This window comes from Rhodnius prolixus, unplaced genomic scaffold (assembly GCF_049639745.1).
Source record: "Rhodnius prolixus isolate KJV_2025 unplaced genomic scaffold, Rpr scaffold_9, whole genome shotgun sequence".
Classification (NCBI taxonomy): Eukaryota; Metazoa; Arthropoda; class Insecta; order Hemiptera; family Reduviidae; genus Rhodnius; species Rhodnius prolixus.
In genome coordinates, this window is record NW_027411604.1 from 14,070,161 (window position 1) to 14,082,460 (window position 12,300).

General features: G+C 28.9%; 1 protein-coding gene across 14 annotated transcripts in view; it reads left to right on the top strand.

Moving 5' to 3' along the window:
• The window catches only part of Sin3A (SIN3 transcription regulator family member A), a 41,456-nt gene extending 29,182 nt beyond the window's left edge, over nt 1-12,274 (top strand). For 11 of the 14 annotated variants that reach the window (XM_074127900.1, XM_074127912.1, XM_074127906.1 and 8 more), the window contains exons 25-26: nt 8,871-9,104; nt 10,901-12,274. In XM_074127900.1, coding sequence (XP_073984001.1) covers nt 8,871-9,104; nt 10,901-10,975 — 309 coding nt within the window. In that variant the 3' untranslated portion in view covers nt 10,976-12,274. Of the gene's footprint in view, nt 1-5,353; nt 5,516-8,870; nt 9,105-9,195; nt 9,805-10,900 lie in introns of those variants that run through there. The other 3 variants (XR_012458397.1, XM_074127911.1, XR_012458396.1) reach the window with 2 other exon arrangements.
• Nucleotides 12,275-12,300: the final 26 nt, after the last annotated feature.

Consider the following 12,300-nt stretch of genomic DNA (forward strand, 5'->3'; position numbering starts at 1 on the left):
ACTACTCACAGAATATAATAGATTTTCTTCCTTTTTTTTCATTAATTTTTAAAACAATGGAAATGATTTTTTGAAAAGTTCTAACCGACTAATAATAAGGCATTTTATTTCATTTAGAAAAAGTAACCAATTTCTTGAAGTGGATTCGATTCGATTCGTGGTCAAAATTTAATTATTCGAATTCTATTTTAAAGCTTTCTTCAAACACCAGAATCTGTTTCCGTTTTCTTTTCAAAAGGAAGTCTACTTTTTGACAAGTAATTATAATAATGCACAAGATAGTAATTTTAAATACAATCAGGATTGTTGGTAGGTTTTTTTCAATCGAATAAATGAGAATGATTGGTGTTCATGTTCTACCTCTTTAGAGATAAATTAAAGAAAATAATTGTAATCAAACAGATTATTTTAACTATACATGAGGCTGTGTATTCCTTTTTTTTTTTTACTTAAGATGTCCTCTGTAATAGCAAAGGCTGGTGATCACTTCTTTCAAATGAATGCAGTCCTGCACAAGGCTGAATCTAGTCCCCATCTTGTATTGACCCATTTGATGCCCTACTTCTGTCCATTCCTCTTTTACCAGGTGTTTCCTAGAAACTAGAAGAGATTGTACTTTATGATTCTTTTCATGCATAGAATTCCAAGCTTTTGTCGGATCGAACATAATCTTGTTTCTAACTTATTCTATTTGAATTTGTGTTTACGATTTCTCTCAGTACAAAAGATTTGACGTTATGTAACATTTTATAATGATCGAATAATGACCGGATAAAATAATTAAAGGAATTTGATTAATGAAGTCATAACAAATTTAATTTTAATTTTTTCTTCTGAAAATGTTTATTATATTAGAAATTTTATTGGTTTTTTTTTTTCATGGAAAAATTATTGTAATGACTGAGAGTCGTTTAGATGAGAAAGAAAGCATTTTATAATCTAAAAAGAAAATCTGTTCGGTAGTACTTACTGGAGTGAACGTTTTTAATCCCAGTTGTTTTAGATATACATGTTTACTCTTATACTATTTCTAAATTCTTATTGCGTTTTCTGTTATCTGTAAGAAGCTCCTTAGAAGAAAAAAAATCCAAAAGACCGGCAGCTGGATTCGAACTTGAGTATTTTTATCGGAAATCGAACTTTACACAAACATGAAGAGAGTCGAAGGTCGATAATTGGACGAAAAATAAATACATCTCTTGCGGGCTTTATCTTAATGCAACTGCTTAACCAACTTGTACAATATTTGTTTTTGGTTCCTTGACTCTGATTAAGAAAGAGTCATGACTCGGCTCCCCAGTAACATAATCTGATTAAATATTTCAAACATAAGTCTTATACCTTTTTTTATAATCAAAAAACCAACTCCGTTACAATTTTTTTTTTCTAGATAATCGTAGACGAGTTTTAAAAAAAACATTCCGTAAATTCGCTTTTCTAAAATATCTTGTTTTATTCAAACTATAATTTTGTCAAGACATTTAATTTTTCTAAACGCTATATATTATTCTTGTTTTTGCCATACAATTCGAACAATCGGCTAATTTCAGTTTTTAATTTAGGCTGATCACATAAACGTAAAAAGAACATTTCTAAAAACCAGTTTTTCTGGTTTAAGAGTATAGATTCTTCAAAAGTTATTATTTCAGGTGAAAAATTAAAATGAAAAATCTTTACGAAAACAATACTTAACTTTTAAGAGGAAAATAGTGTGTGGAAAGTAGAAAACATTTCTTGTCTTGTCAGTTACCATTTTATTATCTTTTTTTAAAGGTCTTTTGTCTTCTTTTCTTTACTATTAGTGAAACAGAAGTATTGCAATCGTGACAAACTCAAAATTGAGTTGAATGATCTCTTATGAATGTTGTTTTAAAAATTGGTGTGTGCTTGAGGGAGAAAGAATGATTGAGAAAACAAAATCTCTTAAATACGTAAAACCATAAATTCTTTGTAAAAACGCATTTTTGCGGAAGTCAATAAAAAATAAAAGCTCCTTGTAACTAACAAAATAATAATGCTTAATATTTTTATCAGAGATTTACAGAAATAATACTTACTACTAGAAAATAATGAAAATATATTTTGGGGGCTATACGAGCTTAATATTTGTATTATGTTTCTCTTCCGGAAGTGTCACTTATCTGAATTAAACAATTCCCTTTGAAATTTTCTGCCAAATTGGCTCTAATAATTTTCTTTATTAACTTGGTTTACGAACTTAGCAAATCAAGTTTACACTTTTATTTTTAAACAAATTCTCAAGAAAATTTGTATTTCAAGGACTTCAAGGATATTGGGTGATTATGTTCCCTCTAAATGTTATTTAATGAAGGATACGGTAATGTTCGATTCTATTCGATTGAAGAAAATTAATTGAAAAATTTGTTCACTTTCCTGTGCTTTTCTCAAAACATTCGTTGATTTTTCCATTAACATCTTATTTACATAGTGTGCAAGTAATATTTAACTTTTATTTGATAATTTCACTAGGAAAGCAGTTCTGTGGTTGCCAGGGGTAGGTTTCACTCTAAATGGTCTTTTAGTGCAATATACGGATATTGCCAACTAACGTCAGTTAGTATTTAAATATGTTTTGGAATTCTTAGTTTGAATGATATATAAATATAAAAATAGGTATAAGAGAATAGTTTCTTCTGCAAGAAGTTCGCTGTTAATCCTAGTTCTTTTTGGAATAGAACGCTCTTAGATTTGGTCGAAATTTTTCTAATTTACCAATTTTGTTCCTCCAACTTCATTTGAACCAGAGATGCTAGTAGCTTGGATGCCAAGAGCCAATGCCATCAGATGTATCACTGAGGATAAGGATTATCCGCCATTACCTAGAGGACTGTGGCCCAGTTTCCTAGACTTCTCCAGCTTCTTCAGTTATTATTTCTGACAATAAACCAGCAAACTTTCAACTTTCTTTTTTCTCCGTTAATTGGTAAATGTGGCCCAGTGTTAATCTAATCGTTGTTTGTTTAAAAGTTTAAGCTGTGTTATGTATGTCGAATAGATGTTTAGGTTAGGTTAGGTCAATGCTGCTTAGAGTTTCGTCATTTTATTTGCATGCTTCTTGCTAATTTTTTTTTTTTTCCACTTTTCATTCAAAAAGGCTAACGATCTTCGAACATTCTTTTCAAATTTACGTTTCCTTTACTTGATTTTGCTTCATCAGTTTTTAATTGGTTTCATATATTCTTGATAACTATTCATGTTGCACTCATTATTTTTTTAACAAAATTTTATAACCAAAGTTGAAGAAAATTTAGCAACATGTTTCTGATTTAATATAATATTACATTGTTTGAAACACCGTTCGATTTATTGAAATAGGCCCATTAAAGAGATGATTCCCCCATATATTTCCTTACAAACAAAAAGTTCTAAAAATCTATTTTCTTGGAATGAAATTTCACTTTGTAGAGCCTCTTTGTTGTAAATACAATTAACTCAAGTGTTTTCAGGACAAAAATCATGAAAAAGTTGCTTTTTCGGTTAATTCAACTATTGGCCTTTTTCTTCAAACACGGAATATATATATAAAGCTGTAAGATAAAATATACATTTTAACAACAACTGAAACAAAAGCTTAAAAGAAAAAAATGTAATGATGCATCGTGAAACAAACCAAAATCACAAAACTGAGAAATCTAAATTTCATGAATAATAGTTATCACACCAGAATGATGAAATCAGCCTGATTTTAAATTTGTCTTATATTGCAGAGCAGATAGATGGAGGCTACATTGCTTTAATAGAATATATGAAATAAATATTCCACTTTGTTTGTAACTTGTAAATTTTATTGCGAAACATATTACACTTTTTCACTTAATAATTTTTTTATTAAGTTGCCAAGAAAATGGCGGAAACTAAACGATTATCTTGCAATTACCCAAAATAATTTTTCCGGGGGGGATCCTCATTTGTAAGTGTGTTAATTATAAGAAAATTAATAAATTAGTTATAAAAATGGAAGTGGAAATTTTGGATTTTGATCTAAACCTTTAGGTTGTAAGCATAAAATATTCATACTTATTATCAAGTCAGATATTTCCCTCACTCTATCAAAGAACGTATAAAAACTCGGGATCAAAAGATATGGATGTTTTAGAAAGTTTGTCACAATCGGAATACTTTCTCCTTTAACGTTAAGAGGAATAAAAGAAAACAATAACTAGGCAATAGACAGATGGGAAATTATAAGGATGTTTTTAATTTCAAATCAACCAAGAAAAGTGGATTTTTTCCATTTATATCAGACATTCAGATTTATTAAAGACGCACCAATACAAAAAAAATCTTTGGCCTCTTTCAAAGAATCAGTCAGCCTCTAGACTAGGTTTCCCCTGTATACAAGCGTACATCAGCAGACAGTATTCTAAGACCCAAGTCTTCTAGGAAGAGAAAAATCTAAAGGTAGCGCCATTAGCACTCAGTAAAAGTAACCCGTGTAGTTTCTAAAGAATCTTCTAAATCCTAAATCCAGAGCTATACTAACCAAAGAGCAATCATTGTTAATACCTACTCCATTTTATGACTTTTTTAAAACAATTTTTTTTTGGTTATTAAACACTGCCCAGTTTTTGAGCCGAATTTTTGTTTAATCAAATTATGTGACGTTATTACCTTAATTGTTTAGTTCTGTGTGGACCATTTAAAGGGACTATTTATCCACTGACTTAAGTGGAATAATAATTGGTATGCTTTTTACATAGTATATGGTTGCTAAAACGAAATTACTTCAGTCCTTGCCAAATAAATATTAACAATCTCTTTTGTATTTATTTCTTTATTTATTTTCTGTTTGAAGCTTTATTCGTATTTATTTTGATAACTGCATTAATCTTGAAACATTTGATTTCTTATCCACTTGATTTTTATTTTTTTCTAAAAAAAAAAAATTATGTAATTTAATTTTGTAAAGCCGACTTTTTATTGGTAGTGAGAGGTAAAGAACTCGCTCTAGTCTCACGTTAACAGTAGTCACTAGCGTGTTAGAAATTATTTAAGAAAATATTAATCTATTGTTGAACTTTCATTAATCTGTATTGTGATAATTAAGAGTTCACAGTTATTTCGTAAAGCATTACTAATTAAATACAGTTTTGTTCTCGATATTGAGCTCCCAAAATGCAAGATTGTTAATCATAAACATTGTCTTAAAAAAATTGGAGTTTCTTATCTGGAACATTGTGGCATTGTGGTCTATTTTTATTATTATTTTTTTTATCGCTAAATATTTAAGATTACCTAGACGCCAATAATAATAGTAATAATAATAAATAACTAATTGTAATATAGCCATAAATATTTTTAAAAGTTATTCTATCAAACATTTAACTTTCAGATATGTGTAGAGACTCCATGATTATCCTGGGGGCCGTTCTAACACACATTCATCTCTGTTTGGAGAAGAACGCTTAAAATGCAGTTATAGTGTTTTCTCCTCCTCTTTTGTGAGATCCCCCAAGTTAGATTGTAGAATGTCTTCAGCACCAGAGCTTACCTGGTAGTGAATTTGTTTTATTAATTACAATGTAATCTGTTATATTTTAAAATCAGAACAAAAAAATGTTTCAAGGTTAATGCAGGAATAATAATAATATTTAACTCTAGTTTAAGTAAAAGTTTAAACAAATAAAATACTTGTAATTTCGTTTATCAATAAGGTTATTGAGTGTACAACTCTGGAAAAACTAATCAAATTAATTTAAAACAATCAGTAATTAATTTAAAACTCTATATGGTAACGCCTGAAATTATTAACAGAAGGTTCTTTTTCGGCAATGACCAGAGAGAGAGAAAAAGCCTTTAAAATGTTTTTTATTTAATTTTTGCAATTAAATTCGTGTATCAATGGCGCCCTTCAAGAAAGAATAACAATAAATACAAGGCCTTTCTTTAGACCAGTGTTTTCAATTTCTTTTATAATTGCGGATCTCATTTCAATTGATATTTTTGTTGTGGAACATGAAAATTTAGAAATGTTCAGTACTATGTATCCCCAATGCATCGGTTAGTTAAACTTTGAGACGTCCGCGATCCGAAGAATGCGGTGTTAATTCGTATTTCGATTTTTTTTTTTACACAAATAGATAGCACCTTATGCAATTTTTACATGGCTCAGGATTGCTAAGAAAAATAGTATATATTTCCTATTCTTTTAATTTAATATAAAACATTAATACCCCTGATCATATACAACATTAAGTATGTATGATACGACTAGTTGACCAAATTCTCTCAACCTTGGGATAAATTAAATAACAGCTTTTACGACATTTATGCTATTTATTTCAATATTGTTCATGAAACATAAAGGCATATTCACTGAACACACTTGTAAGAACCATGTTCTAGACATTGCTGAAAAAAAAAAATTATCGAATCTTCTCCCATTCTTGAAACAATTTTTTGAGATTAAACTGTTTCACCTAAACAAATAGATGGGTACAATTCACTGCCATTCTTATCTTTAAATGGGAAAAGTTGAGATAACAGGATTAGATCATCCGTAAGTAAATTGTTAGAAATTGCAAAGTCAAAAATTTTCCCCAGTTAATTCTGTTTAGTTATAAAAAATAACAAACATGTAACTGTTATGATTATCCTCGTTGTCGGGTAACTTTTTCTGATAATAAATGTAGCATGTATTTAAAAATCTAATGAATGGTAATGGCAGTAATAAAAGTTAGAATCATGAGGAATGTATTTTGTTTTTGAAAGATTTATCTAGATTTTTTTTTAAAATGTGAAAGTGCAAAGAATATTATTGATTGATTTAATATTAATTAATAATAAAGTAATAATGCTAATAAATAATAAAAATCTAACAATTTTATGTTCTATTAATGTTTGGGTTGTTTTATACCTAAACATTAAGGTAGGAGTGGTTTTTCTGAGAAATATGTGGTAACCGGGAAAAAATCCCTTTAAGGAATTTAGCCTCCATTATACGATACAGTTGTTAAGATCTAATATACATTATCTAAAACAGCACTTTAAATGGAAGTGTAATAATCATTTCCCTCTTTAAAAAACTAATATATGTATAGACCTACAGGTTTGCAAACAATTCACTAAATTTGAAAGAAAATCGTTTACGAGATGATCGCCATAAAATGAAAAATCTATTTAGTAAAGGGCATTTTTGGTAGATTTATTTTGTCCCAAATCTTATCACTAGATCCAATGGTAGTAACTACAAGAAGACCTAATTTGAGCTACTCGCGATTTAAGATTAGTTTCTGAGTTTGTTTACCTAAATCATTCATACACTGTAGGAGGGAATGACCTTTTTTTTTTAATTTGCTTAGATTCACTTTTTTTTAGTGATGACAGAATTTCTATTTCGAAAACTCATACTAGTAGATTTTAATATAATATTTACGAATAGAGAGGGAAGAAGATAGTAAACAAAAATTGGCGTTTACGTATTTTAGTTATTATTCACTTTTGATTTATTTTGTGTTTAATTTTTGTACCTCAATTGCAAGTTGAGTAGGTGCGCATTTATTTATTTCTAGTTCTGTATTAAAACTGTCCGGTAGGACAGTTGTATAAGGGTTGATCGACAAAATGTGCACGAAAAAGCGTAACGTTGAAAAACACCCAACTTTGACAATTTTTTTTCTCTTTTTCTATAAAAGATAAAATTCCCAAATTTTCTTTAAATTATAGGGCAAACCCTCCTTTATCACTGTATTTGTTTTGTAACAACCCAGATTTAATAGGTTTCAAGAAAAAAGTTGCCGAAAATGAGCAAAAACGGCTTTTTCAAAAAATGTTCTTGTTCTTGTTCTTGTTCTTCTTGTTCTTGTTTCCTTTTTTGTAAACAACGTAGCGCCTAAACGCGTGAACCGATTTTCATGAGTGAGGTGTCATTCGATTCGGAATTTTATGTAGATGTGCCTTTTGGGGGTCTCTTAGATATTATTTATAACTTTCTGTTTTATAAAAATCCAACTATTAGTTTACTTGGCGGTTGCATAGTTGCTGTGTATTATAAGAATACATTTTTTTATATATATATTTATACGAGCTGCCTTAACGTGTCTGACTGCTGTTTTTATGGGAGATCTTCTTTAGCTAGGCAATCATTTTTGTTATTATCCTCCCATGAATATGAATCTACTCAAAAACTATGTACAGAACTACATGAAAGAGATTCAATAATTAAGTGTAGAATGGTAAATATACTGTTACTTGAAAGTGCTTGTATCACATCAGCTACTTCTACTAAGAGGCGCCACGGTAGCCGAGCGGTTAGAGGCGAAACCTGCGAAGCTAATATGTATTGTGGTTCTGGGTTCGATTCCCCGGTCTTAGGCCTTGGATTTTATTTAATGGTTAATAAAAATAAATTTACAGTAAAGTATGTTTGCTAGTCGCCTCCGTCCACTACACCTAATTCTGGTAGTTGGACGTTAAGCCCCGCCTGAAAAAATAGGCTATTACTTTACTTTACTTCTACTAAGTTAGATGATAGATTATCTTGCCCAGGTTGCATGGATGGTGAAAAACCTGTACAAAACCCTAGACTTTCCACTTACATTGGGTTTCCGATCAATCGAAAAAGAACCAATCAGATATCTGACATGTGCTTAAGGTAAACCGTAATTTAAAAAATTAGTAACAGTAGCAATTGTTTTGTCTTACTGGTTTCAATGAAAGACTCCTGGCCTTCTGTGAGTAAGAGAGCATGCATACCTTCTGGTACTTACCCCTTCGAACAGTGCTAATTATTTTATTTATATATTCATAAGATTTAAGGAAAATTATTTCAATTACAGCAAGCAATTATTAATTTTACTTTTATATACACACGTTGGTTTTTATTTATTTATTTATTTTTTTTTTTACAGAGCCATTGTCGTTTATCAAGACGGAAATATTCAAGATTTGAAAAATGGCACGGAGGTTGGGCTAAAGGTCATGTATCTAGGGAATTAGCAGAAATTTGTAGATTATGGTTACTTGGACGCGGGCCTCCAACAGTTGGCGGTGATAATAACGCCTCATCTAAACATGCTACAATAATTCGAACTCATTCACCACATGACAGTTCGCCACCATATCGACAGTACTCCAAATATTCGGTACAAGTATCATCATTACATTAACTCCACTTATATATATATATATTTTTTTTTTAATGATATAACTTTTTATTTTGTACATATAAATTAGGTAATTTGCTTAGACTCAGCAGACTGGTGATATAAGAAAAAAAAAAATAAAGGTCGAATGATAGACGGGAGACATTATTATTTTTGCAATCAAATAATTTGTGTATTAATCTATATTTCTATTTCTATAAGTGATTTTCTAGACGGTGGAATCGCATTTGAGCAAATTAAAAACCACAAAAAAAAGATAGTTATAACTGTATATTTCAAATAGTGTATATATGATGTATATTTGATTGCGCCTTTAATTCATAATTCTTCAAAAAAATAAACTAATTATTTATTTAAAAAAAAAATCTTTTACATTGTTCTTTATTATAAAATATTTCCTTAAAAAAAAGCAATCCTCCAAATGTACAGTATTTATGTAAATATATTTTTATAACTAGCTTTATTAAGAAAGAGATTAGAGTACACACTGTTTATAATGTTAATATATTGTAAATGTTTATATATCCCTCTCTTTTCCCTGTTATTATTTAAATAATTTGTTTACATTCCTGTAGGAACAAATATATTTAATTTTTTTTTTTAATTAAAAAAGGGATTTATAAGCGAAAATACACAACATAATAAAAAAATCTCAAAAAAAAAAAAAAATTAAAATAAATATCATGGGGTGGGACCATGTTTGAAACAAACTGTGAACATGTAAAAGCTAGTCCTTCCGAAATTGCTCAAAATTTGGTTGTTAAAATTTTTTTTCGTAACAAAATGAATTTAAAAAGATTTTTTTATTGTGATCCCCTAAAAATTAAAAATTGTCTTTTGTGTATTTGTAAATTTTTATAAATCCTTTTTATGAAACTTTAAATATTGTGTAAAAAAAAAAAAAGAGGAAATATATTTATTAATTGTATTATAATTATTATAGAACAAAGTACAAAGTAAATGTGTGAATATTTTAAGAGTTGTTAGTTTTACAAACTTTATTTTTTAATTTACTGCTTACACAATTTTGTACAAAATCAACAAAAAACAAAACAAAAATATTGAAAGTATATTTGAAATTTGATCGCTATAATTTACATTATGATCATATTTTTTTTTTTTTGCCACTGTAAATAAATTTGTACTAACCCCTTAGACTTTAAGGAACAAATTATTAAGAAAATATAGTGTCCTTTTTGGAAGTTTTATAGTATGTTTTATGTTATTGTAAACCCTTCACCAGCTTTCTCTTGAGCCATTAGTTCAAATTATCTTATTTAATACCTGTGGTAATTATTTATTTTTTGTCACGAATTAATATGGGGTTCTAAAATAATAGTCTCTTAAAGAAAAGAAAACAAGTCATGTGTAGATTTAAGAGGTGCTAAGTTAATAAACTTTTTCTGAATTTTTTAAATCCAGATTTAAAAATATGATAAACTATCATCGTCATACAGTTAAAAGTTAACCATGGTTAAAAAAAAATCAGGTTAGTTTTTCCTCTGAGATTAGTACCCTTTAATTTTTCTTGTAGAAATTTGCATGTATTCCTCGTATTGAAATTCACAATGCGTATAATAACCCGTACATTCGTGACCTGCACAAATATCTTGGACGTTTTTACGAAAATGAAAATATTAATTTTAGTTAACCTAATTTTAAGATTTAACTGAATAATGTCCAATAGAATATTTTACTTCTACAAATCTCAGTTTTAACTAACTGCAAGAAAGTTATGAATTTAATGATTTTTTTTGTTTTTCAACTACTTTCAGAGGTGCACCAACAGTTATCTACAAGCGTCTTTGGATTTTTATATCAGGAACAGAATTTTCATGTACGGGAAATGAAAATTTCAGAGTAATATAATTTTTATAATTTGTCCATTTTGTTTTAAATAAAAGGAAGCCCTTTTTTTTATATGTTCAGGTAGTGTTAATTTGAATACTAATATAGATAAATATTTGACATTTTGACTTTGGGAATTCTACTTCTTTATTAGTAAAGAATAAATTAAAATAGTTTGAATGTATTTTATTTAGAGGGTGAAAATTAGCATGAACTTCGGCTTGCAAGAATTTTCCCCTTTAGATGGTTAAATCATTTTCTATTTTAACTAAATTTATCTCGATCTTTTCCTGTATAATGAAAAGAAGGAAGCCTTCGTCAATTCATTTCTTGATAATAACAAAACAAAAAATAAAAAAAGAATATCTGCACACTTACCTGGGTAGCTAAAGCTTGAGTGACAATATACAAATGAGCTGCATAGACTCACTCACTTCATTACAAGTGCATTGTACATTACAGCAACTTCACAATTACCACATTTCCAGGCACTTACGTTGCAAGAGGACTTAGTTTTATTTTATTTTGGTTAGTTTGATTCTTCTAATAACACAAGTATAACAAGTAATAATATGTTCAGTGGAAATGGTTCAGTTCACATTTTATTTGGCAGGTGAAGAAACTCTTTCACCGTGGATGGTTATAAATATACTCACATCAATAGATCTCTAAGGCCACTTCAAGCGTCGAGGAGAATTGTTTGGTTGGTAAGAGAAGAGCTGTAGAGCGAGAGGATTAGAATGGAGATAAAATTACAATGCTAGTGCATTGTGGGAGCTAGGTTTTATTAGATCAGCAAAAATTAGGGATTGTGAAGGTAATGATGTATGGTAAGGTTAAACGTGTAGCAGGCTGAAGTAAGGATTTTTTTAGGTTTGGAATTGGAATGTTTAGTTTGTGTCCCACTCAATAAATTGCAACAAGCTTTTATCAAAATCTGACTGATTAATAGATTGTTTTTTATTGCAAATCTGCGATAATTAAAGGATCACTAGGGTCATATTTTGTATGACTGGTAAGAGTTAGTCGTGTTCAAGAGATATTTTTTCATATTTCTTGGAACAATAGAAGTCAAGTAAAGCAGATATTAGTACTAAATCACTTTATTTTTGTTTACTGAAAACAAAAATAATAATTAAAAAAAAAATCACAAATTTCCTGGTATGTGATATATTATTTTAATTACAATCCCTTAGTTTACACAAAATTTACATGGAAAATATTATTCTCCATTTTCTTACTCTAAAATTTACGGACAACATGTGTTATAAGTTAATAAATGTTCAGATTTTTTTTTTTTTTAATACAAGAAGGTAAAGCAAAGTCT